Source organism: Mobula hypostoma, chromosome 5 (assembly GCF_963921235.1).
Source record: "Mobula hypostoma chromosome 5, sMobHyp1.1, whole genome shotgun sequence".
Lineage (NCBI taxonomy): Eukaryota > Metazoa > Chordata > Chondrichthyes > Myliobatiformes > Myliobatidae > Mobula > Mobula hypostoma.
Window position 1 is genome coordinate 115,094,664 of NC_086101.1, and position 27,423 is coordinate 115,122,086.

A 27,423-nucleotide genomic window follows, 5' to 3' on the forward strand; every position below is an offset into this window, starting at 1 on the left:
TGGCCACCAAGATGTTCCACTTTTGGCGGATGGAGCCAATGTACCCTCCAATTTATGATGGGTCTTGCCAATGTAGGAGAGATCTACACTTCCAGTTTTGTTTTTGATTCTTGCGGAACTATGGCTTAACTTCATTCGTTCTTCTCCCTGTCTTTCAGTCCCCGTCACCCAACAACATTCTCTGGGTCATCAGATTCAGTGGTGCGAACCATCCATGGTTAAATTGAACATCAGCCTCTCACCTGGACGGCCTTGTTCCTGAGTATTGACACAGTGATGCCATAGACACTGACGTGAACCGCTTTGACATATGACACTGTCTTCACTCCATTGCGATGTTCATTAGCCGTATACACGGTGAACGGGGTCAGGCTGGAGTTACAGGGCTTGGCCAATACGTAAGTGCAGTTACCCTGGAAGTTGAACTTCCTCTTGTCGAAGGAGGTGTAGTGGGGGTCTCCGGATGCGGTGCAGGTGGACGAGTCTGAGGGGAGAACAGGAAGAGGGGAAAGGTGAGTTAAGTCCATATATCAAGAGTTGCCATAGTCACAACTAGGAAAAATCAACAAAATGGGAAGGGAGAGGAAAGAGAATGATTAAACTCATCCCTCACCCAGTACCCCTGACCCTTTACCTTTAGGATAACAGCCCTGGACACCACCCTTGTTGTCACAGTACTCGTCGGGGCCACAGCTGGTGTCCGTGCACTGGACGTTGTTGCTGGACAGACACTTACACACCTGGTTACAGGCCTCAGACCAGATGATCTCCCCAGGCTGGAAACACAGAGAGATGCACATTTAGAGTTGTGTGGGGAAGGGTGACTTACCTGAATAGAAGGCACAGCAGCACGTCCACTTCCTGAGGAGACTGAGGCTCATTACCATCCTCCGGTTCATCTGAACCGAATTTTACAGCAGCACCACTGAGAGCGTCCTGACAAGTTGCATCTCATCTGGTATGGGAGCAGCAGAGCACTGGACCGAAAGTACCTACAAAGGACTGCAAGAATGGCTGAGAGAATCATAGGGGTCTCTCTACCATCCATGGGGACATTTATCAGGAGTGCTGGGTATGCAGGGCCCTATGTATTATTAAGGATTGCACCCATCCATCCAGCATCCTCTGACTTTCTACCATCAGGCGGGAGACTATGATGCATAAAGACAAGAACAGTTTGGAAGTTAAACAGTTTCTTCCCTCAGGCCATTAGGCTTCCGAACTCCCTGCCTCACTGCATTCTAAGTGTCACTGGTTAATCTGTCTGTAACCGACAATATTTAACGTATGCACTTTACTTTGTTCATCTATGTGTAATTCATCTGTAGATTTTATCCTTCCTTTCCTAAGTTACTGTATGTTATGTGTACTACTGTGTTATACACCCTTGTCTGGAGAAACATTGTCTCGCTTGATGGTATACACGTATATAGTTAAATGACAATAAACTTTACTTGACTGGCAGTAACAGTTGCATTTGTGCAGCATCTTTCACCTCTGTTTTATATCTTGCAGCAGATCACAGTCAATCAAGAAGGATGTTGTAACTTTTAGCATCAACGAATGTGGAAATGTATCTGTAACCCTGAAATCTTGATGAATTTGCAACTTTTGGGAAATGTAATGTGACAAAAAGGAACTGGTGAGATTGAACAACCTAACTATTGTTTTCTGTGAAAAGTATAAAAATGCTCTGTTTGAGCTATAAGATTGAAGCTATTCTCCAATGAGAATGTGGAGTAGCTTCACATGCGAGTGAATAAAATGCAGCTATAATTTGATCTACTCTGAGTTTGTCATAGTTTGTTTCTGTATGTTAGAAGACCCAGTTGAATGGTACATGACATGACACAAAAACCAGAAGTGCACAACCAGCCAATATCATTACTCATTTTCAGGATCCCCACCTGCACTACATCTGGTCTTCCTATCATTGAAACTTATTTCCTTCCCACTGATATCATCCAGATTAGTGCAGAACAAAACTGCCTCTTTTCTAGAATCCTATATAATATTTCATCATTGATATCGAGTGCTGATATCCTCTGTTTTGTTCCTCCCCCTTCACCTTAAGGTTGATATAACCTGCGGGGTGGTAGTGGGGACAAGCTCCCACCACCTTTTAAATGCTCACAATGGCTGGCAACTCCTGCTATGCCACTGGTGCCAAACTGTCGGTCTCTGATGTTCTTCTGGGTTCATCAGCTGTGTGGAGAGGAGGAGAGTGCTACATGGGCAACAGCTTGCTCACCATATTGTACTGGCCTGACTTGTGTATCTAGAGAGCTAGGACTCAACATCCATGGTCGACCCTGATTGATGGAAGCCTCACTGTTCTCCCCCACCCCAACCCACTACCAACAATCAGTCTAGAATACAATTGGGTAAGTTCGGTGGCCACTCAAAACACTTAATGATTTTAAAGACTTTTATCATATCTTGAATTGATCCCTGCTGAAATGAATAAGCAAACACAAAATAATGCATTCTACAATATATTGATAATCAGGTTAGTGCTGGGATGACTGATTACATTAGACAATAAAGATTTTGCTTCCTGAATACTTTTGGATGTATCTTTCAGATTTTGGGCTGCTGATCATGAAAATCACTGTGACATTTCCCTTTCACACACTATTATTTTGAAATTGTCTGCATTTGTTATTTCAATTCATAATTCAAGTCAGATTAACTAATACCAAGATTAAGGAAGGCATTTTTGTTGGTCCACAAATCAAACAGGTCATCAATGACAAGCAATTCGTAGACCTTCTAGTGGAACCAGAGAAAATCGTGTGGAAGGCATTCAAAGGTTTTCTCGGCAACTACAGAGCGCCAAACCACGTGCAGCTGGTTGAGAACATGCTTCAAGCACACAAAACCATGAAGTACAACATGTCACTAAAGATTCATTTTCTGCATTCACATTTAGATTTTTTCCCTGCAAATCTTGGCGCTGTCAGTGATGAGCATGGTGAAAGGTTTCACCATGACTTTGGAGAAACTGTATCAGGACAACTAGAATCCATTAATGCTGGCTGATTATTGTTGGACACTTAAGCGAGAAGCCTCAGACACTGAAAGTCATCAACAAAACATTTTTAGCTTAGTTGAATTATTACAAAGCGTCAGGACCATTATGCAATTAAACACACAATATTCAGGAAAAGTTAATTTCTTGTTTCTCCAAATTCCTACGTGATGCAAGTGGTTTGAAATTATATTTGTGTTCGGCTTCAAGCGGTCTATCATAACAAAACAACAAAACAAAGCAACACTTTCAAAAAACTTTGTTGTCCAGTGTTATAAATATGGATAGACAACTGGGAAGTGCTCTCATTCTGTTGAAGATAATGTAAGGGGAAACCTTCATATCAAAAGCATTACGTAGAAGGGCCAGTGTTGAATGTGTTGTGTGGAAGACTGAAATTTAGATTGTATGGTCTCCCTTAGGGCCGCACAAGAGACAGAGATCAGATTGTATAAATATTCAAGAAAGTAACTTCAACACAGAAATTTCATTGTCATGAATGAGACCATGGCTCTTACCTGGTAATAGGTTCCATTGTACACACAGCCACACTGGTCTCTTGAGACACACTTGTCTCCGCTCTGCACAAAGCCTTTGTCACACTGACAGCCCTCGGCACACAGCTGGTCACAGAGCTGAGGACCAGGCTCAAGGCAGGTGGCTGGACAGGCTGAGGCACAGGGCTGGTAGTGACTGTTCGGCGGGCACCGGAGAGCTACACAGAAAGAAAAAGGAACAGTTTTCACAGCCAGCACGGTCACTTGGATCAAAAGCTGTAGAAATCTCTGATGGTGTGGTGTGTGATCTCTGTGCTACGTACGGCAGAAGGTTTCGCTCCTCCAGGTTTGAATGGTGACGTTGTGTTGCTGACACTGGGTGACATAGGCCTCGATGGCTTCACAGAGCTGCTGCTTGTTGCCGTCCATCGCACACATGTCGTACACACAGTCCTTGAAGAAGGCCTGGGAGAGGGAGGAGTGGATCACAGGTTGAAATATGAATATGCGTGAGTAACATCTTATTGTGAAGGAAAAGAAAGAAAGTGGGCTGTAGAATGTAAACTTGAAACAAACAATCCATAGCACGGTGCCTAGTACAAACTCAGAGCAGCTCAACTCACACAGAGGCATCAGCTATGAAATATGGTCAGTGTTGTAAAATCAAAAGCAAAATGGCTCAAATTTCAATGTTCAAAGTACATTTATTATCTAAGTATGTATACATTATACAACCTTGAGTTTCCTCCCCTTACAGGCAGCCACAAAAGAAGAAACCCAATGCAACCCATTAAAAAAAGACTAACAAACACCCAATATGCATAGAGAGAATAAAGCACAAATCATAAAACTTTGAAGGTATGAGTCGTGAATTAGCTAAGATAGACTGGCAAATGACACTTAAAGGATTGACGGTGGATATGCAATGGCAAGCATTTAAAGATTGCATGGATGAACTACAACAATTGTTCATCCCAGTTTGGCAAAAGAATAAATCAAGGAAGGTAGTGCACCCGTGGCTGACAAGAGAAATTAGGGATAGTATCAATTCCAAAGAAGAAGCATACAAATTAGCCAGAAAAAGTGGCTCACCTGAGGACTGGGAGAAATTCAGAGTTCAGCAGAGGAGGACAAAGGGCTTAATTAGGAAGGGGAAAAAAGATTATGAGAAAAAACTGGCAGGGAACATAAAAACTGACTGTAAAAGCTTTTATAGATATGAAAAAAGGAAAAGACTGGTAAAGACAAATGTAGGTCCCCTACAGACAGAAACAGGTGAATTGATTATGGGGAGCAAGGACATGGCAGACCAATTGAATAATTACTTTGGTTCTGTCTTCACTAAGGAGGACATAAATAATCTTCCAGAAATAGTAGGGGACAGAGGGTCCAGTGAGATGGAGGAACTGAGCGAAATACATGTTAGTAGGGAAGTGGTGTTGGGTAAATTGAAGGGATTAAAGGCAGATAAATCCCCAGGGCCAGATGGTCTGCATTCCAGAGTGCTTAAGGAAGTAGCCCAAGAAATAGTGGATGCATTAGTGATAATTTTTCAAAATTCGTTAGATTCTGGACTAGTTCCTGAGGATTGGAGGGTGGCTAATGTAACCCCACTTTTTAAAAAAGGAGGGAGAGAGAAACCGGGGAATTATAGACCGGTTAGCCTAACGTCGGTGGTGGGGAAACTGCTGGAGTCAGTTATCAAAGGTGTGATAACAGCACATTTGGAAAGCAGTGAAATCATCGGACAAAGTCAGCATGGATTTGTGAAAGGAAAATCATGTCTGACGAATCTCATAGAATTTTTTGAGGATGTAACTAGCAGAGTGGATAGGGGAGAACCAGTGGATGTGGTATATTTGGATTTTCAAAAGGCTTTTGACAAGGTCCCACACAGGAGATTAGTGTGCAAACTTAAAGCACATGGTATTGGGGGTAGGGTATTGATGTGGATAGAGAATTGGTTAGCAGACAGGAAGCAAAGAATGGGAATAAACGGGACCTTTTCAGAATGGCAGGCAGTGACTAGTCGGGTACCGCAAGGCTCAGTGCTGGGACCCCAGTTGTTTACAATATATATTAATGACTTGGATGAGGGAATTAAATGCAGCATCTCCAAGTTTGCGGATGACACGAAGCTGGGCGGCAGTGTTAGCTGTGAGGAGGATGCTAAGAGGATGCAGGGTGACTTGGATAGGTTGGGTGAGTGGGCAAATTCATGGCAGATGCAATTTAATGTGGATAAATGTGAAGTTATCCACTTTGGTGGCAAAAATAGGAAAACAGATTATTATCTGAATGGTGGCCGATTAGGAAAAGGGGAGGTGCAACGAGACCTGGGTGTCATTATACACCAGTCATTGAAAGTGGGCATGCAGGTACAGCAGGCGGTGAAAAAGGCGAATAGTATGCTGGCATTTATAGCGAGAGGATTCGAGTACAGGAGCAGGGAGGTACTACTGCAGTTGTACAAGGCCTTGGTGAGACCACACCTGGAGTATTGTGTGCAGTTTTGGTCCCCTAATCTGAGGAAAGACATCCTTGCCATAGAGGGAGTACAAAGAAGGTTCACCAGATTGATTCCTGGGATGGCAGGACTTTCATATGAAGAAAGACTGGATGAACTAGGCTTGTACATTGGAATTTAGAAGATTGAGGGGGGATCTGATTGAAACGTATAAAATCCTAAAGGGATTGGACAGACTAGATGCAGGAAGATTGTTCCCGATGTTGGGGAAGTCCAGAATGAGGGGTCATAGTTTGAGGATAAGGGGGAAGCCTTTTAGGACTGAGATTAGGAAAAACTTCTTCACACAGAGAGTGGTGAATCTGTGGAATTCTCTGCCACAGGAAACAGTTGAGGCCAGTTCATTGGCTATATTTAAGAGGGAGTTAGATATGGCCCTTGTGGCTACGGGGATCAGGGGGTATGGAGGGAAGGCTGGTGCAGGGTTCTGAGTTGGATGATCAGCCATGATCATAATAAATCGCGGTGCAGGCTCGAAGGGCCGAATGTCCTACTCCTGCACCTATTTCCTATGTTTCTATGTTTCTATTAAAAGCAAGCAAACAGCATTCAGAATGAATGTGAGTCCATAAACACAAAGCCCAGAGCAGGCCCACAGCCTCAGCCTATCACACAGTGGGCAAGATGTCACAGACATCGAAACACAAAGCCTGGAATTGCCAGAGCAGGCCCACAGCCTCAGCCTCAACGCAGCAAAGAGCAGAGTAAATGCCGCGGAGTAGGGAGAGGAACTGGTCCAACTATCCCCTCTGGTCCTGACAGCCTGCCTTTTCGATCCATCCAGCCCGGTGTTTAAATCATGTAAATATTGGGTCATTCCTTGCTTAGAGACCCGGGCCCCCCTGCATCAGTACGCTCTGGGCCTGGACCCCACTGCCATGTTCCAGCCATAATGTGACCTTTACCGGTGCTTTGATTGATCAAACCTCGCTCTCGGTTTAGGTAGACAGGCTCTGAATCTCTTCTGCTCCGACTTTTCTCCATATTCTGGTCTTGACCTCATTCTGACCACTCCTCCTCGACCACGTGTCTCCGAACCTGTTTCACACCCGCAAGCCTCGACCCTCAAGTCAGCCTCGTTTTTGCTCGCCTCTTTATTGTTTGCGGTGATCGTTTAGTCTGGGCCAAACCATTTAAACTGCCTACTCCCACCGATCCACACCCATGAGCCTGTCCAAACTTCCCTTAGTCATTGAAATTGAGCGTATATGCACCATTTGTGCTGGTAGCTCACTCCACACTCTCACCACCCTGTGAGTGAAGATGTTTCTCCTCATGTTCCCCTTAAACATTTCACCTTTCACCCTTAACCCATGACCTCTGGTTGAAGTCCCATCCAAGTTCAGTGGAAAAAGTCTGCTTGTATTTACCCTATCTATACCCCTCATAATTTTGTATACCTCTATCAAATCTCCCCTCAATCTTCTATGTTCCAAGGAATAAAGTCCTAATCTATTCAATCTTTCCTGAGATCCTGCAGTCCCGGCAACATCTTCATAAATTTTCTCTGTACTCTTTTAACCTTATTTACATCTTTCCTGTAGGTAGGTGACCAAACTGCACACGCTACTCCAAATTAGGCCTCACCAATGTCTGATACAACTTCAACATAACATCCCATCTGCTGTACTCAGTACAATGAACACACTCCTCTAGGCCTGGCAAGGACACAACTGATGAAAGTGGGGCTGGAGTATTTTTCACTCAGGATCTTATCAAACAGGTTTGCAAGCTGTTGGAGAAGAACATAACCGAGAAAGCAGGAGTGAAAGATATAATGAACGCGATGACGCTTTACGCACCATGGGGTCAATCTTGTAGTGACAGGCAGCGAATGGGCCGAAACGATCTAACAGCATCCCGCAGTACAAGGGTCCTTCGTACTTTTCATGCTCGGCTTCGGAGCACTGCGGTGCCACCTCGGTGTCAGTCGAGGTACAGCTGGGAGAATCAGAATCAGGTTTAATATCATTGGCATAGGTCAAGAAACTTGTGATGCAGCAGCACTACATTGCAATACATAATAACTGTAAATTACAGTAAGTACACGTATATCTGAAAAGGTAAATAAGTAGTGAGGTAGTGTTCATGGGTTCAATATCCGTTCAGAAATTGGATGGCAGAGGGGAAGAAGCAGTTCCTGAATCGTTGAGTCCGTGCCTTCAGGTTTCTGTACCTCCTCCCCGATGGTAGCAATGAGAACAAGGCACATCCTGAGTGTTGGGGGTCCTTAATGATGGATGTCAGCTTTTTGAGGCATCTCTCTTTGAAGATGTCCTATATGCTGGGGATGGTGGTGTCCATCATGGAGCTGACTAAGTTTACAACTTTCTGCAGCTTATGTCAATACAGTGCTGTGGTTACCCTCCTCCCCCATACCAGACAGTGAATCAGCCAGTTAGAATGTTGTCCACAGTACATCTGTAGAAATTTGCGAGTAGCCTTGGCAATGTACCAAATCTCCTCAAACACCTTATGAAATATAGCAGCTGTTGTGCCTTCGTTGTAGCTGCATCAATATGTGGGGTCCATGTTAGCTCTTCAGAGATGTTGACACCCAGGAACTTGGAATTGCTCTTTGGACTTCTGATCTCTCTTTGAGGACTAGTGTGTGTTCCCTTGTCTTACCCTTTCTTTGGTTTACTGACATTGTGCAAAGTTATTGTTGTGACACCACTTAACTAGCTGATCTAGCTCACTCCTGTAAGCCTTCTCGTCACCATCTGAAATTCTGCAAGCAACAAATTTATAGATGCCATCTGAGCTGTGCTTCGCCACACAGCCATGAGTGTAGAGAGAGTAGAGCAGTGGGCTACGTACACATCCCTGTGGTGCGCCACTGTTGGTTGTCAGAGAGATGGAGGTGTTATTCCCGATTCGCACAGATGGTGATGGGGTTCAGAGATGAGAGAGGAAAAAGATTAATGCTCATCTGTAATTACAGACAACTAAAAGCACAAAAACATTCCTATCAACCTAACTACAGGCTGTGAGTGTTAATGCTACACACAAGCCTCCTTAAATGTTTTATTGCAGCCCTTCATCAGATCGTTCAAATACATTTTCCCTAATATTCTTTATAATTGGGTTGAGTTGTTCTCTGATCTTGGCAATTCATCTGAAAAAGTTTCCTCACCACAAGAGGAGCCATCATCAGTGTGCTGTTGATTGTGGTGTGTCCTTTTTTGTTGCCATTTGTGTGATGTTTTTCTTTGAACGGGTTCCATGGTGTTTCTCTGTTTCATGGCTGTCTGTGGGAAGACGAATCTCAGGGTTGCGTACTGCATGTGTACTTAGATAATAAATGTACTTTCAATCTTCTTTCCCTCAAAATTGTAGAGGTTGATTGATGTAATAATAATAATATCTATTTAAAAATATGAAAAACTTTATTATAATGACCAGATAATTTTGATCATTGTAAGGGTGGATAAATAAGCTGGCTGGTGGTGTGGCATCTGCTCGGGACTTTGAGGTGAGTGGTCCAGGTTCAAATCCGGCTGGCTCCTTGCACACTTTCCATCCGTGCTGCGTTGAGTGTTGAGCTAGCAACTCGGCCTTGTAAAAAACAGACAAGAAAAATACTAAAGAAATGGCATGGTTCCCACCCGCTGCACCACAAGCCACGGGACAGGACAACAAGGGTGGATAAATGGATAACAATCATGGCCTTCTCCGCTGGAATAAAGGGTTAAACTAATTATGTCAATTTGACATACTATTGTTATTCAGAGAATCCCTACAAACCTTCAGCAGATTCACTGAGAAAAGACTGTAGAGATGGAGAAACAAAGAAACAAATTGTCTTCCTTCCTATTTGCCACTTACTTCTGGTCCACGTTCCAGCTGTTGCCAAAGTCATTGACTCCCTTCACCACCTGTCCCTCGGGAGTTCTGAAATCATCGCCCGGGATCCCGTTGTAGTCACCGCACAGGCCGCACAACTGGCTGGAGTAGCTGGACAGAGGGAGAGGGAGACAGGAGTGAGATCAGAGCGGTCACATGCAGGGGTTAGCAGAGGAGGCTCTGGACCATGAAATACTTCGGTGGGGGGTGGTGAGGAAGTCAGTGTGGATGAAATGGGATTGGTGGGAAAGATTCTGCACACGGAGGGGTTAGTGGGACGTCTGGGTGCCTCAATGTGTGTGCAGGGCATGATGTCCTGAAAGCATTGCTTGGGATAGCAGGTGGGCAGAAAGAGAGGCACAGGAACAGCGGTGGGCACATTGGTCAAAGTTCGAAGTGCATTTATTATCAAAGTATGAATATATTATACAACCTTGAGGTTTGACTCCTAACAGGCAGCCACAAAACAAAGAAACCCAAAAGAACCCATTGACAACAAAAGGAGACTATCAACTACCCAATGTGCGGAGAGAGAAAAAGATCAAATTGTGCAGACAATAAATAGCATTCAGATCTGAAGTTCACAGAATTGATTCCATAGCCCATTAACTGCAGGCCACGGCCTCAGCCCAGTGCAGAGATGAGTAAACCACTTGGAGCAGTGAGCTGAAGTTCAGTGTAGAGACGGCTAAAACTTGTGCACCAGTGAGCTGAACACTGGCCCGACCTTTGCTTCCAGCCCCTGATCTTTTCGACCTAGCCTGGCGCTTATATCGTCCAACCTCAGGTCATTCCTTGCTCTGGGCCCCAGACCCTGCTGCTACAACATGCTCTTGGGCCTAGCTCCCATCGTCCCAATTTGACGTTGGATGTGGCATCATTAACACGAGAGCAAAGGTGAAAATGATAGGTGGAGTGCCATGAGCATGTGCAGTTGGGCGCAATGAGCAGGAGGGGCTGGCTCGTGCTGAGACCCTCAAGTGGGTCACAACCAGGAAAGGAAGTGGTGGGGTATGGTGGGGCAATGGAGTTGGTGAATGAATGGTCGCATTAAATCAGTGTGCTGTGAATAGGTACAGCTCTGGTGCACGAGGCCGGTCCCGACAGCAAGGAAAGACCTGAAGTCCTGAGCTGAATTGGAAAGGTTGGGAACTGTCCGAATTGAGATGGCGAGGCTCGAGCCTACGAGTGTATCAAAACGGTGGAGCCCGGATCCAAGAGCAAGGAATGACGCGAGGCTTGGACAATTTGAGCACCAAGGCAGATCGAGAAGGTTGGGGTGTCAGGGCTGGAGGCGAGGGATGGGCAGATTCAGGTCACTACACTGAACTGGGGCCGTGGCCTGCAACCAAGGGCTGTGGAATCACTCCTGTGAACTTCAGTTCAGTGCGCTGTTTGCTTGCACAATTTGTTTTTGTCTCTCATGCAGATGGTTTTCGTTTGTTTCAAAGGGTTCCTTTGGGTTTCTTTGTTTTGTGGCTGCTGGTAGAGAGACAAATCTCAAGGTGGTATAAAGTATATATACCTTGATAATAAATGTAGTTTGAACTTTGCAGACAGAGTAAGCATTACAGCGGCGTAGGGACAGGTATTGTGAGCACAACATGGAAGTGGAAGGTGGTCCTGAGCAAGGCCAGGTTGTAGGGAATCTGGTGATTATTGTGCAGGGGCAACAAGATAGATGTGAACATTGACAGTGAGGCGCACAACCTTCAATCCCATCCCACCTCATACAGCCAGGAGGGTGGCTTCTGGCTCTACTCACTCGCTGGGAACTTTCACATCGACGTGGTGTCTGCCGTTGTAGCGCACGGTCAGGCCGAAGTTGGTCTGCAGCACCACGTGTCTGCCCACAGGTTTGACGGTGACTCCGGGGAGCGGGCAGATGGGAACGGTCACAGGCTCTCCGTCCACCTGGAAGGCAGCAGAAGCAGAAAACTGGCAGTCAGTCAGCACAGGTGTTCATTCATCTGTTGGAAGTGAGTGGAAGGTGGAGAAGGGAGCTCTGGCTGAAAAGAAGAGCGGCGATAGCAAAAGTGGAGACTTTATCAACCTGGTCATCAGTGTTAGGGGGAAGGCCATGGTTAAAGAAAAGGGAAAACATCTCAGAGGACATCTCGTGAAGAAGCATGTTGGACCCACACTAGTTGGGATTTAAAAAGGTGTTCTAAACGAAACCTTTAAGATGCCAAGGGTTATTGACAGGATAGAATCTGAGGAGTGTGAGTGTGCCAGAGGTTTTTGTAGACCCAAGTGACTTGCTCTATTTCATCTACGAAAGTTTCTTCTTCTTCTTTCTTCATGCCGCTTTTCTTTCAAGGTGGCTGGGGTCCTGTCGAAGTCTGTGATTTACAGCTACAGCTCAAACTAGGGTTCACCCCAGGCGGTGGGTTCTCATTCTCGGAACTCGCTAAGCAGCCTGTCGTTTCAATATCCCCAGGCGGGCCTCCGGAGTGCAGCCCTTAGTACGACCCAATTCCTCGTCGATGTCGCTGACTGAAGCGTCACAGGAGACTGAAACATCAGGTCAAAAGATGGTGTGCGCTGCTGTTGGAAGGCCCATGCACGCGAGCGATCCTCTTTCTCCCTCTCTCCATGTTGAGTGGGAGTCTGTTGGTCCTCAAGTCAGGGAACTCGGACAAGCGATGTGGCAGATTGCAAAATCAAAACAGTGAGCTGGTGTCCTCTCTTGCTGTTGCAGGAGTGCTATCTTTCTCTCCCTGTCTGAGGTATCGAAGTGTTGGGATGGACCGTAGTTGTTGATGGCCTCTAGATCATGGCTTCTGGGGGCTTTGCTATTACTTGTGTGGTGGGTGGTGGGGGAGAAGTTGATGCTTTTGGTGGAGTAAGGAGGGGAAGGTCAATGCTTTGGTGCTGCTTGTCTGTCCACAGAATCCTAACACTTTGGAATATCTTCTAGGTAGAGACTTTTAGTAAAGGATTACGGAGAACTGGCAGGGAAGTATTCCTTAGCCTAGGATCAAAGCAGCTTTGACCTTTCTCAGTGGTACAGCCGGCTCCAGCAGCCATATGATCCTCTCCTGTACCTCTTCCCTTATTTTTTCATTTGAATAGATTGCGGAGGAGTTAAACCTTAATATCAATGGCTCTTCTCCCTCAACTTCAATTCCCTCTCTGAACAAAAATCTCCTGGCTGGTCAGTGTGAGTGGTACCACAAATGCAATGAGCATTTCCATTCCTTAGAGCTGCACCGCCCAGCAACCCCCCTATTTAATCATGGCCTAATCACTGGATGATTTACAATGACATGGTAGCATAGTGGTGAGCACGATGCTTTACAGTACCGGTGACCCGGGTTCAATTCATGCCACTGCCTGTAAGGAGTTTGAATATTCTCCCTGTGACCACGTGGATTTCCTCCCACAGTCCAAAGACCAACTGGTTAATTGATCATTGTAATTTGCCACACGATGAGGCTAGGTTTAAGTCAGGGTTTGCTGGCAGCGAGGCTTAATGGGCAGGAAGGGCCTACTCTGCACTAAATCTCACTAAAATAAAATTTAAAAGACTGCAAACCCCAGCCTCTCACCTGGACAGCCCTGTTCCTGAGTATTGACACCGTGATGCCGTAGACACTGACGTGAACTGCTTTGACATATGACACTGTCTTCACTCCATTGCGATGCTCGTTGGCCGTGTACACAGTGAATGGGGTCAGACTGGAGTTACAGGGCTTGGCCAACACATAAGTGCAGTTGCCCTGGAAGTTGAACTTCCTCTTGTCGAAGGAGGTGTAGTGGGGGTCTCCAGATGCGGTACAGGTGGACGAGTCTGAGGGGAGAACAGGAAGAGGGGAAAGGTGAGTTAAGTCCATGTATCAAGAGTTGCCATAGTCACAACTAGGCAAAATCAACAAAATGGGAAGGGAGAGGAAAAAGAATGATTAAACTCATCCCTCACCCAGTACCCCTGACCTTTTACCTTTAGGATAACAGCCCTGGACACCACCCTTGTTGTCACAGTACTCGTAGGGGCCACAGCCGGTGTCCGTGCACTGGACGTTGTTGCTGGACAGGCACTTACACACCTGGTTACAGGCCTCAGACCAGATCACCTCCCCAGGCTGTAGAAACAGAGAGATGCACATGAGGGGTGAAGTGTAGAGAAGTGAAGTTCACTTGATTGTCAGTGAGAATTGCACTTGTGTCTCATCTCCTCTGGATATCCCACAGTAGATCACAGTCAATCAAGGTCTGCCCAAAAACAGAAGAGCTGAACGAAGAAACTCCTCCTGCACTCACCTAGTCTTCCTATCATTTCCATCTCAGCAATATAACTCATCATAATTCTTTACAGTTTTGTGAATATCCTATTTCCTGGCCAATAACCGACATAGATAGTTTCTGTTTTAGGTCCACTCATCCCCACATGTGACATGGAAAGATCAAATAGGTTAGGACTTTATTCCTTGGAATGTAGAAGATTGAGGGGTTAATTGATGGGGTATACAAAATTGTGAGACTATAAGATACGGTAAATTCAAGCAGGCTTTTTCCACTGAGTTTGGGTGAGACTACAACTAGAGGTCATGGGTTAAGGGTGAAAGGTGAAAAGTTTAAGGGGAACATGAGGGAAACTTCTTCACTCAGAGGGTGGTGAGAATGAGGGACGAGCTGCCAGTACAAGTAGTACATGTGAACTCAATTTCGATGTTTAAGCAAAGTTTGGATAGGTACATGGTTGGTAGGGGTATGGAGGGCTATGGTCCTGATGCAGGTCAATGGGAGTAAGCAATTTAAATGGTTCAGCATGGTGTAGATGGGCTGAAGGACCTGTTTTTGTGTTGTACTTTTCTATGACTCTCTGATTCTAATGTAAAGGGAATCCTTCATATCAAGAGCATTATGTAGACAAGGTCAATGTTGGATGTGTCGACTGGAAGACTGCACTTTACATTGTTCTGAACAAGATACTGAGACCAGATGATATAAACGTACAAGGCAATGACTTCAACACTAATTTCAGAGTCATGAATGAGACCGTGGTTCTTACCTGGTAATCAGTTCCATTGTACACACAGCCACACTGATTTCTCGGGACACACTTGTCTCCGCTCTGAACAAAGCCTTTGTCACACTGACAGCCCTCGGCACACGGCTGGTCACAGAGCTGAGGACCAGGCTCAAGGCAGGTGGCTGGACAGGCTGAGGCACAGGGCTGGTAGTGACTGTTCGGCGGGCACCGGAGAGCTACACAGAAAGAAAAGGGAACAGTTTTCACAGCCAGCACGGTCACTTGGATCAAAAGCTGTAGAAATCTCTGATGGTGTGGTGTGTGATCTCTGTGCTACGTACGGCAGAAGGTTTCGTTCCTCCAGGGTTGAATGGTGACGTTGTGTTGCTGACACTGGGTGACATAGGCCTCGATGGCTTCACAGAGCTGCTGCTTGTTGCCGTCCATCGCACACATGTCGTACACACAGTCCCTGAAGAAGGCCTGGGAGAGGGAGGAGTGGATCTCAGGTTAAGGTGTTAATGAGTCTGGGCAGCATCTTTATGTGTCGGAAATGAATGAAGGATGTGGAATGTAAATTTGCAAAGAAGAATCAATGGACTCAGAGCAGCTCAGCTTACATCTAAGAAAGGATGTGCTGACATTGGATAGTGGTCAAGGGAGGTTCACAAAAATGATTCTGGGATTGAAAGGCTTGTCATATGAAGAATGTTTGATGGCTCTGGGCCTGTATTCACTGGAATTCAGAAGGATGAGGGGTGACCTAATTGAAACCTATCAAATGGTGAAAGACCTCGATAGAGTGGATGTGGAGAGGATGTTTCTTATAGTGGGGAAGTCTAGGACCTGAAGGTACAGCCTCAGAATAGAGGGACGTCCATTTAGAGATGAGCAGGGATTTCTTTAGCCAGAGTGTTGAATCTGTAGAATTCAGTGCCACGGGCAGCTGTGGAGGCCAAGAGATTTAAGGCAGAGGTTGATAAATTCTTGATTAGGGTTACAGGGAGAAGTGAGCAGAAAAACGGATCAGCCATGATGAAATGGCAGAGCAGACTCCTAAATTTTCTGGTCTTATGGAAGCAACAGATCTGAAAAATGGCCAGACTTGTGAGATAGAACACTCGATGGCTCATCTACCTACAGCAAGATCCAGTAATACTTCAGGTAAGGTCTGAGCAATATATATTCTCGTCCACATACTGTGATAAACTCCTTTTCTCCTTCATTACCATGACTGTAATTGGATCTTTCTTGTCCAACTCAGAAAGCTAACAGAGGCCTCAGTACGACGTCTCATTCACAGACTGTACTTATGACAGATGGGCAGTCACTTCAGACTCCCTCAGGATTCCAGCAAGGACCAGACATAAGACCATAAGATATAGGAGCAGAATTAGGCCATTTGGCCTATCAAGTCTTCTCTGTCGTTTCACCATGGCTTGTCCATTTTTGCTCTCAGCCCCAGTCTCCTGCCTTCTCCCCTTCATACCCCTGACTAATCAAGAATGTGTCAACCTCGGCCTTAAATATACCCAATGGCTTGTCCTCCACAGTTGTCTGTGGCAACGAATTCAACTGATTCACTCTCTGGTTAAAGAAATTCCTCCTTATCTCCATTCCAAAAGGACACCCCTCTATTCTGAGGCTGTGTCCCCTGGTCTTAGACTCCCCCACTATAGGAAACATCCTCTCCGCACCTACTCCATCGAGGCCTTTCAAGGTGCAATAGGATTCCATGAGGACACCCATCATGGTTCTGAATTCTGGTGAGTACAGGCCCAGAGCCATCAAACATTCCTCATATAACAAGCCTTTCAATCCCAGAAATATTGTTGTGAACTTCCTTTGAAGATTCATAACTCATATTTCAGAACCTCTCGCGTCCTGAATTAATGTGGTTCAACTTGCACGAATGCCAATATTTTTATTTTGACACACAAGTTGTGTGTAATTAACATTAACAAATTCAGGAGTCAGCAGGTGCTTCCCAACAAACCATTGAAGTCCTCAATTAACAAACATGGGTGCTGGGTATTTTTTCACTCAGAAGCTTATCAAAGAGGTCTAGAAGAGCATAACCGGGGGAGGCGAAGAGACAATGTTAAAGGTATAAACAACACAACTCTGCTATACACACCATGGGATCAATCTTGTAGTGACAGGCAGTGAATGGGCCGAAACGATCTGAGAGTATCCTGCAGTACGAGGGTCCTTCATACATCTGAAGATCATCTTCAGGACACTGTGGAGTCACCTCGGTGTCAGTCAAGGTACAGCTAAGAAAATGAAGATAGAGGTTGGAGGTGATGGAGAAAGAGAAGGCATGGATTAATACTGTTGGCCGTGGAAGAATTTAAATATGGAAGAAAATGTCAAATTTGAACGGCTCAAGGTCAGTAGAAGCAGATGAACCAATTGTTTTTTTTTCTTGCCGTGTGCTTGAAGGAGATGGAGGATGCCATTTTGTGAAGCTGCTCTGTAACCTCCATTTTGAGAACTGCTTGATGAACTGATTCTTGCTCTGGGATAATGTAATCAGAACTATTGAATGTGAATATAAGGAGCTTTAGCTATGGACCTGCTAAACCTCGGGTTATTCTCAGATAAGCTGTGTACAATATTGTATCCAATGCTCCTGATGTAGCTTCCTCGACATTGGTGAGACCTGTCGTAAATTGGGGGACCACTCTGTCGGGCCCACCGCACCCTCTGCCACAATTGGGAAGTCCTGGTGGCCAAACATTTTAATTCTAATGCCCATTCCTGTTCCGACTTGTCGATCCATGGCCTCCACTTGTGCCAAGATGAAGCCAGACTCAGGGTGGAGGAGCAACACTTCATATTCTGTCTGGGTTCCCTCCAACCTGATGGCATGAATATCGATTTCTCCTTCTGGTGCACAAATTCCTCACCCCCTCCACTTCCTCTATTCCCCACTCTAACCTATTACTTCTTCTTATCTGCCTATTACTTTCCCCGGGTCCCCTCCTCCTTCCCTTTTTCCTATTGTCCAGCCTCCTCTCCTATCAGATTCTTCCATCACTAGCCCTTGGCCTTTTCCACCCACCTAGCTTCACCCATCACCTTCCAGCTAGCTTCCTTCCCCTCCCGCCCCCCCCACCTTTTTGTTCTGGCATCTTCCCCCTTTCCTCCTCAGTCCTGAAGAAGGTTCCCAGCCCAAAACATCCCGTTTATTCACTTCCATAGATGCCACCTGACCTGCAGAGTTCCTCCAGTACTTTGTTTGTGTTGCTTCGGAGTTCCAGTATCTGCAGACCTTCTCGGTTTAGGCTAATCTGCCTCAGTGTTGGAGTGTGTTGAGCTGGCTTTGGAGGCAGTACAGAGAAAGGTCCACCAGGTCGATTCAGGAGATGAAGGGGACTAGCTTATGAGGAGAGCTTGAGTCGCCTGGGATTAAACCCATTGGAATTCATAAGAATGAGAGGGGATCCTATTGAAGCATAAAATTACGAAAAGCATAGGTAAGGTAGAGGCAGGAAAGTTATTTCCACTGGTGAGTGAGACTCAAACGAGGAAACATAGGCTCTAAATTCGGGGCAATAGAGTTAGGATGGTGATGAGGAGAAACTGTGTTTCCCGGAGAGTAGTGAACCTGTGGAATTCTCTGCCCAGGAAAGCAGTAGGGGCTACTATATTAAATCTTTTTAAGACACAGTTGCATAGGATTTTGCGTTGCAGGGGAATTGAGGGTTATGGGGAAAAGGGAGGTAGGTGGAGTTGAGTCCACGGCCAGATCAGCTGTGATTTTATTGAATGGTGGAGTAGGCTTGATGTGCCAGATGGCCTACTCCTGCTCCTAGTCCTTATGTTGTAATGGCTAATAAAGCTGTGAATCCGTGATAGTCTCCTCCATGAGACAATAAAGGGTTAAATAAAAAGATGCCACATTGGCACATTGTCAGTCATAGAGTTAGAGAGAAGTACAGTACAGAAGCAGGCTCTTTGGCCCATCTACTCCATGCCAAACCATTTAAACTGCCTACTCCCATTGACCTACCCTGGAACCATAACCCTCCATACCCCTCCCATCCATGTACCTATCCAAACTTCTCTCAAACGTTGAAATTGAGCTCACATGCACCACACTCTCACCACCCTCTGAGTGAAGAAGTTTCCCCTCATGTTCACCTTTCACCCTTAACTCACAACTTTTAGCTGTAGTCCCACCCAACCTCGGTGGAAAAAGCCTGCTTGCATTTACCCTATCTATACCCCTCATAATTTTGTGTACCTCTATCAAATCTCCTCTCAAATTTTCACATTCCAAGGAATAAAGTCTTAATCTATTCCATCTCTCCTGATAACTCAGGGCCTCCAGTCCTGGCAGCATCCTTGTAACTTTTCTCATCTTAAGAATCCCCATAGATCTTCATAGGATTCACTGAAAAAAGACCATAGAGATCAGAAAATAAGTTGCCTTCTTCCCTATTTGCTACTTACTTCTGGTCCACGTTCCAACTGTTGCCAAAGTCGTTGACTCCCTTCACCACCTGTCCCTCGGGAGTTCTGAAATCATCGCTGGGGATCCCATTGTAGTCACCGCACAGGCCGCACAACTGCCCGGAGTAGCTGGACAGAGGGAGAGGGAGACAGGAGTGAGACCAGAGTGCTCACATGTGGGGTTTGGCAGAGGGATGGTCCCAGGCCATGAAATGCGTTGTGGAAGGGAATCAGTGAGAACGAGGCAGGACTGGTGGGTTAGTCTGGGTGCTTCAGTGAGTGCATGGTGTGAGACATTGCTGAATTCCTGAAATTATTGCTGGGGACAGCGGGTGGGCAGAACAAGAGCCATAAGCACATTGGGGGCCAACGTTGGATGTGCATGAAAGCGATGGTGAAAATGGTGGTTGGGCTGCCATGAGCACCTGCAGTTGGGCCCAGTGAGCAGGAGGGGAATGGCCTGCGCAGTGGGTCACAATCAGCTCGTGAGACTCCACATAATGAACAGGAAGTAGTGGAGAGAGGCATGGATGATGGAAGTTCAAAGTACATTTATTTTACTATCAAAGTACATATATATTATACAGCCTTGAGATTTGTCTCCTTCCAGGCAGTCACAAATCAAAGAAATCCCAAAAATGCCATTAAAAAAACATCAAACACCTAATGCACAGAGAGAGGAAAAGACCCCAAAGAGACCATGATCTAGGCCCACCTATTTAACCCACACCTAATCACTGGATAGTTTTCAATGACCAATTAACCTACTAAATGGTACTTCTTTGGACTGTGGGAGGAGACCCATGCACTCACAGGAAGAAGTATGAACTTCGTGCAGAGGACGCCAAATTGAGCTCTGAACTTGTGAGGTTTACTTGTGTCTGTGCTGAACTGGGCTGTGGCCTGTAACTAACGGGCTCCTGAATCAACCACAGTGATGACTAACTTCATGTCTGTGAACTCACTTTCGTGAACCTCAGTTCTGAATTTACTTGCTTACTTTTATTGTTTGCACGATTTGTTTCGATAGTCAGAGCACACAACCTACAAACACACCCCACCCACGTACTGCTGGGGGAGCCAAGTGCCCAGCTATACTTACTCGCTGGGAACTTTCACATTGACGTGGTGTCTGCCATCGTAACGTACAGTCACTCCAAAGTCCGTTTGCAGCACCACGTGTTTGCCTGAAGGTTTGATGGTGACTCCAGGGAGAGGGCGGATGGGAATAGTCACAGGCTCTCCATCCACCTGAAAAGCAGTGCACAAAATCAGTGCAGTCACTCTGTATAGACGTTCATTCACCTGTTGAATGTGAGTGGAAGATGGAGAGTGATCTAACTGGGAGGTGGGGAGGTGACAGCAGAAATGAGGGAATAGAGGACAGATGATTGAGAAAACCCTGTCATCTGTGTTAAAGAATAAGGGAAACATTGAACAAGAGAAAGGAAATACAAAATAGTCCCAGAGAACATCTCAATTATTAGACATGTTGGACCAACATTCATAGATGTTTAGAAAATTCATCTTCTTGAAGTGTTTAAGAAACGAATGACTCCTGATAAGATAGATGCATCACTTCTGGGGAAACGATGCTGTAGTAGTTGGGAGAAAGGAGATGGCATACAAACTGAACATGTATTTTGCATCAATCTTCACTGTGGAAGACACTAGCAGCAGCCTGGAGTTTGAGAGTGTCAGGGAGCAGAAATGAGTGCAGTTGCTATTACTAGCGAGAAGGTGCTTGGGAAACTGAAAGGTCTGAAGTCACCTGGACCAAGTCATTCAGTGTATTTAAGGTAGAGGTTGATAGTTCCTTGTCTAGTCAGGGCGCGAAAGCAGGAGAATGGGGTTGAGAAGGAAATGCATCAGCCAGCCAGGCTCGATGTGCCGAATGTCCTAATTCCGCTCCAATGTCTTATGGCCTTACGGAAGTCTTAAAATAGTGGCAGAGAATCAGGATAAGAGATTCCAATACCGATAGCTAGGAACAAGAAAGAAAATTTCTCCCAAGAGAATCATACATCTTTGGAGTCTTTGAACTCAAAATCTGCCTAGGTACATTAATCCAGGGAGAAATTCTTTTGACACGCACCTGACTGCACCAGCTTTCAGGTTTTATAGCTGGCACTGCCCCTTTAAAGATTCAGGCCCACTCTACTAATTGGCGGCCATGTTTTGACACCAGGATTTTAATATTTAAAGTTCACTGCGGAGTGTCGCGGATGTAGGTAGGAAGGGACTGAACCAGGAAGGGATAAAACAGAGTTGAGGTATGCAGATATAAGTTCAGTGGGGCAGGAACAAACAGAAACAATGGGTCTACATGGACAGGCAGGTGTGTGGATCTTGGGCAGGAGGCAGAAGTGGGAGATTCCTTCATAGGTTTGTGCTCAGTCATCAGCTCAACTTTGATTTCTCATCTAGCGTCTAGTTTAGAACCCTGTCCTTGTTTCAGTCTCGTATCGTGTCTCGATTCTACTCCAGGTACTCCAGCACTTAAGTCCTAACTATGCTCGCCTAGGCCTCTCATGTCAGAAATAGCCCTTTATGTACTCTCTAGAAGAATAAAGAATTATGGGAAAAGGCAGGCCAAACAAGACTTTCCCACAATCAGATCAGCATTGATCTTTCTCGATGATACTGCAGGTTCAAAAGGCCATGAGGACTATTTCTGTGTTTCTTTTTACTTTCATTAGATTAGACTGTGCTTAACATCATTCTTTCTTCTCCTTCCCCCCCCCCCCAAGTCCTTGCCCACCAACAGCTCTTGGTCATCAGTTTCAGTGATGCCAGCCAGCAATGGTGAAAGTAAACACCAGCTCCTCTCACCTGGACGGCCCTGTTCCTGAGTATTGACACAGTGATGCCGTAGACGCTGACATGAACCGCTTTGACATACGACACAGTCTTCACCCGGTTGCGATGCTCGTTGGCCGTGTACACAGTGAACGGAGTCAGGCTGGAGTTACAAGTCTTGGCCAACACGTAAGTGCAGTTGCCCTGGAAGTTGAACTTCCTCTTGTCAAAGGAGGTGTAGTGGGGGTCTCCGGATGCGGTGCAGGTGGACGAGTCTAAGGGGAGGACAGAAAGGGGGTGGGTGAGTTCAGCAGGCACCTCAGTAGCAGAAGAGTTGCTGTAGCAACTTTGAAACTGGATGGGGGTAGGATATCTGACAGAATGGGGAGGAAACAGGGTGATTAAGCCGAAACCTTTACCTTTGGGATAACAGCCCTGGACACCACCCTTGTTGTCACAGTACTCGTCGGGGGCACAGCTGGTGTCCGTGCACTGGACGTTGTTGCTGGACAGGCACTTACACACCTGGTTACAGGCCTCAGACCAGATCACTTCCCCAGGCTGGAAACACAGAGAGATGCACATCAGGAGTGAGCTATGGAAAAGGCAGGAATTTGTATACTTCACATCCTCTGGACTGGATATCCCACAGCAGATCACAGTTCATCTAGAAGGATGTTCTAACATCCTGCAAGCACAAAACCAGAACAGCTCAACCAGCCAAGGTTATCAGTTAGTTTTTTTTTTGTACATGGGTGGGGGTAGGGGTTGGTTGATGTTTTTCTTTGAACCAGTTCCATGGTTTTTCTTTGCTTTATGGCAGTCTGTGGGGAAGATTAATTCTATACTGCGTAAATCCTTTGATAATTATACATACTTTGACTTCCGAGTACTTCTGAGCCAAGCTCTAAGATCGACAGCACATATTGTGTAACGAATGTGAGGAGACCAGGCTTTGTCTTGGTCTCCGATTTTACACTCAAAGCAGAGCTTATAGGCTTTCGTAATAAGAGGAGTCATGATCTGTCTTTGAGATTTAAGCATATACTCGCCACAAATATAACAAGTATTGCCGCTGTTGAATCATTGGCAATCACAAACACTCCTGAAAATAACATTACTATAATGAGTACACACAATATGCTGTGTGCGTAGAGCGTGCGCATCAACATGGTCGCAAACCAATACACATGTAAACACAATGCATAAACAGTGTGTGCGCATCACAAACAAGAGAAAATCTGCAGATACTAGAAATACAAAGCAACACATGCAAAATGCTGGAGGAACTCAGCAGGCCACAAACAGCACAGTCAATGTTTCAGGCCGAAACCCTTTGGCGGGACTGGTTGACGAAATGTAGACTGTACTTTTGCTCCCAGAGATGCAAATGAGACAGAGGCAAAATTTTGCAAAATCTCAGCATAGCGACTTAAAAACTCAAAATTCAGAGCCTGACGCAAGAGCGCCGATATTACCTGGTAATAGGTTCCATTGTACATACAGCCACACTGACTTCTCGAGACACACTTGTCTCCGCTCTGCACAAAGCCTTTGTCACACTGACAGCCCTCAGCACACGGCTGGTCACAGAGCTGAGGACGAGGCTCAAGGCAGGTGGCTGGACAGGCTGAGGCACAGGGCTGGTAGTGACTGTTGGCCGGGCACTGGAGAGCTACACAGAAAGAAAGAAATGGATGTCACAGCAGGAAGAGACACTTGACTCTAAAGCTGAAACAATCTCTGTTGGTCAGGAACTTGTTTTCTGTGCTACATACGGCAGAAGGTTTCATTTCTCCAGGGCTCAATAGTGACGTTGCGTTGCTGACACTGAGTGACATAAGATTCCAGGGCCTCGCACAGCTGCTGCTTGTTGCCGTCCAGTGCGCACATGTCGTACACACAGTCCTGGAAGAAGGCCTGGGAGAGGGAAGAGTGGATCACAGATTATGATGTGAAAATATTCCTGCATTGTCATGTTGAGAAAAAGAAATAAAAATATAAAATCACAAAGAGAAGGAATAGCTGAAGTTAGATGTTTCAGTATTTCAGTGGAGTAAAGAGAATTACAGAGGCATGATAGAGGAGCTGTCCTAAATTTATTGGAAGGGAACACTAGCAGGAATGATGGAAGAGCAGCAATGGCTGGAATTTCTGGGAGTAATTCCAAAGGCACAGGATGGATAACTTCCTAGGAAGAATTATTCTAAAGGCAGAACGATGAAGCCGTGGCTAACATGAGAAGTCATAGCCAACATAAAAACCAAAGTGAGGGCATATAATAGAGCAAACATTAATGGTGAGTTAGAGGATTGGTAAGGTTTTTTGAAAACTAACAGCAGGGAACTAAAAAAGTCGTAAAAAAGCCAAAGTAAGTTAGCCAATAATATTAAAGAGGATACCAAAAGTTTCTTCAGATATATAAAGTACAAAATAGACCTGAGGATAGATATCTGCCCACTGGAAAATGGTGCTGGAGAGGTAGTAATGGGGGACAAGGAAAGGGTGGATGAACTAAATAAGCATTTTGCAACAGTCTTCACTGAGGAAGATCCTAGCCGAATGTTGGAAGTTTGAGGGTGTCAGGGGACAGAAGTATGTAAATTTGCCATAACTAAGGTGAAGGTGATGAGGAAACTATAAGGTCTGAAGGCAGATTAGTCACCATGGACCAGATAGTGTACACCCAAGGGTTCAGAAGGAGGTGACTGAAGAGATTGAGGAGGCACTAGCATTGATTATTTTAAGAATCAATTGTTCCGGAAGACTGGAAAATTGCAAATATCATTCTACTGTTCAAGAAGGGAGAGAGGCAGAAGAAAAGAAATTTATAGGCCAGTTGTCTGACCTCAGATGGGAAGGTGTTGGAGTCGATTGTTAAGGATGTGGTTTCAGGGTACTTGTAGGCATGTGATAAAATAGACCATAGTTTCCTTCAGGGGAAACCTTGCCTGACAAATCTGTTGGAATTCTTTGAAGAAATAACAAGCAGGATATACAAAGGAGAATCAGTGGATGGTGTGTACTTGGATTTTCAGACCTTTGACAAGGTGCCACACATGAGGCTGCTTAACAAGTTAAGAGCCCATGGTATTACAGAACTGATGGTAACATGGATAGATTATTGGCTGATTGGCAGGGGGCAAAGAATGGGAAAAAGGGAGCCTTTTTTGGTTGTCTGCTGGTAACTAGCAGAATTTCACAAGGGTTTGTGTTGGGACCGCTCGTTTTAATGTTCTATGTCAATAACTTGGATGATGGAATTGATGGCTTTGTGGCCATGTTTGTGGACGATACAAAAATAGGTGGAGGGGCAGATAGTTTAGAGGAAGCAGAGAGGCCACAGAAGGACTTAGACGGATTAGAAGAATGGGCAAAGAAGTGGCAGATGGATTACAGAGTCAGGAAGTATATGTTCATGCTCTTTGGTAGAATAAATGAAAGTGTAGACTATTTTTTAAATGGAGAGAAAATTCAGAAATCTGAAGTGAAAAGGGACTTGGGAGTCCTAGTGCAGGATTAGCTAAAGGGTAATTTGCAGGTTGAGTCGGTGGCGAGGAAGGCAAATGTTAGTATTCATTTTGAGAGGACTAGAATATAAAAGCAAGGATGTAATGTTGGGGCTTTATAAAGCACCGGTGAGACCTCACTTGGAGTATTGTGAGCAATTTTGACCCATTGTCTTGGAAAGGATGTGTTGACATTGGAGAGAGTTTAAAGGAGGTTCACAAGGATGATTCTAATATTGAAAGGCTTATCATATGAGGAGTGTTTGATGACTCTGGGCCTGCACTTAATGGAATTCAGAGGAATGAGAGGTGATCTCATGGAAACCTATTGAATCTTGAAAGGCCTCGATAGAGTGAATGTCATGAGGATGCTTCCTATAGTGGGAGACTATAAGACCAGAGGACACAGCCTCAGAATAGTGGGACATCCATTTAGAATGAAGATGAGGAGGAATTTCTTTAGCCAGAGAATGGTGAATCTGTGGAATTCATTGGGTATATTTAGGGCAGTGGTTGACAGATACTTGATTAGTCAGGGTGTGAAGGGATATGGGGAGAAGGCAGGAGATTGGGGCTGAGAGGAAAATTGGATCAGCCATGATGAAATGGCGGAGCACTCAATGGGACAAATGGCTTACTTCTGATCCTATATCTTATGGTCTTATAACCAACAGAAAAAAACAATAATATATGCCATAGAGACATCTGCAGAGTTAATCTGCAGCAAAATCCCATGATGTTTGCTGTATGCATTCTTTGTGGAATACATCTTTTGCAAGAGGAGCAATAAACTCCTATGCTCAGTGAACAGCATTATGGGTAATCAATTACTTCAAATTCACCACAACAGGAAAATAGGGGCATCCGTTTTAAGGCTCATCAAAAGACAATCCCTGACATTTGGGCATTAACTTTGTGTTGTCTCATGGTGTCAGTTTGAATTATGTGCTCGTCTTTCTCTCCTGGGCTTTCAACCGATGACATTCTAGGATCATTATTAACCCTAATGCTCACCACTTGTCCAAGCAGGCTCTGGGGGCAGGGTATTTTGTTCTCTTGGGACCTTATCAAAGAGGTCTAAAGATGGTGGAGAAGGGCATAGCCAAACACAGGATAGAGAGAAGTGACAGGAAAATGGAGACTCACCATTGGGTCAATCTTGTAGTGACAGGCAGTGAATGGGCCAAGATGATCTAACAACATCCCACAGTAGGAGGGTCCTTCGTAGGTGTCACGTTCAGCCTCAGAGCACTGTGGGGTCACCTCAGTATCTGTCAAGGTACAGCTGAGAAAAAGAGAGTTGGGGGTTGAAGGTGACGGAGAGAGAAAAGGTAATTAATACTTATTTCATATTATGGAAAAATGACAAATTCTGCTTTGTTGGCAGCCTCTGGTCAGTGTTTTTTCCTGGTCTGCATGAATGAATTTTTAAGTGGATCAGTAGTTTTCATCTTCCCTTTTGGTCTAATTTGGAAAGCCAACTGGACCTGTCAAGCACACCCCTCTTCCTGCATGGTTTTCCTAAATTGTACAAACAACATATAGAGCCTTGGGCCAAGTGACGGCCAACATGTCTGTCTTCGCATTTAGTGGGATATTTTTTGTTGGCAGTTGAAAGCAAATGAAATAATCCTTTCTACAAAAATGCAATATTCTTAGATCTGAGATTAGGTCTCACTCATTCACAGAACTAACTTCTTACACTTTGGAAAACTTGCTGAACCCACATCAGTGGATCCTTAAATCCGATCTGCTGTACAGTAACAAAACACAGAGAG

General features: G+C 45.2%; 1 protein-coding gene across 1 annotated transcript in view; it reads right to left on the minus strand.

Moving 5' to 3' along the window:
- The window catches only part of LOC134346945 (IgGFc-binding protein-like), a 235,050-nt gene that overhangs the window by 133,370 nt on the left and 74,257 nt on the right, over positions 1–27,423 (minus strand). Inside the window, exons 30-48 of the mRNA XM_063048829.1 lie at positions 26,792–26,930; positions 23,915–24,056; positions 23,615–23,811; positions 22,556–22,697; positions 22,170–22,411; positions 20,440–20,588; positions 19,338–19,466; positions 17,014–17,152; positions 15,218–15,359; positions 14,916–15,112; positions 13,845–13,986; positions 13,453–13,694; positions 11,667–11,815; positions 9,884–10,012; positions 7,858–7,996; positions 3,852–3,993; positions 3,550–3,746; positions 635–776; positions 243–484 (exon numbers count right to left, since the gene is read on the minus strand). Of these exons, the coding sequence (XP_062904899.1) occupies positions 243–484; positions 635–776; positions 3,550–3,746; positions 3,852–3,993; positions 7,858–7,996; positions 9,884–10,012; positions 11,667–11,815; positions 13,453–13,694; positions 13,845–13,986; positions 14,916–15,112; positions 15,218–15,359; positions 17,014–17,152; positions 19,338–19,466; positions 20,440–20,588; positions 22,170–22,411; positions 22,556–22,697; positions 23,615–23,811; positions 23,915–24,056; positions 26,792–26,930 (3,142 nt within the window). The remainder of the gene's footprint in view (positions 1–242; positions 485–634; positions 777–3,549; positions 3,747–3,851; positions 3,994–7,857; positions 7,997–9,883; positions 10,013–11,666; positions 11,816–13,452; positions 13,695–13,844; positions 13,987–14,915; positions 15,113–15,217; positions 15,360–17,013; positions 17,153–19,337; positions 19,467–20,439; positions 20,589–22,169; positions 22,412–22,555; positions 22,698–23,614; positions 23,812–23,914; positions 24,057–26,791; positions 26,931–27,423) is intronic.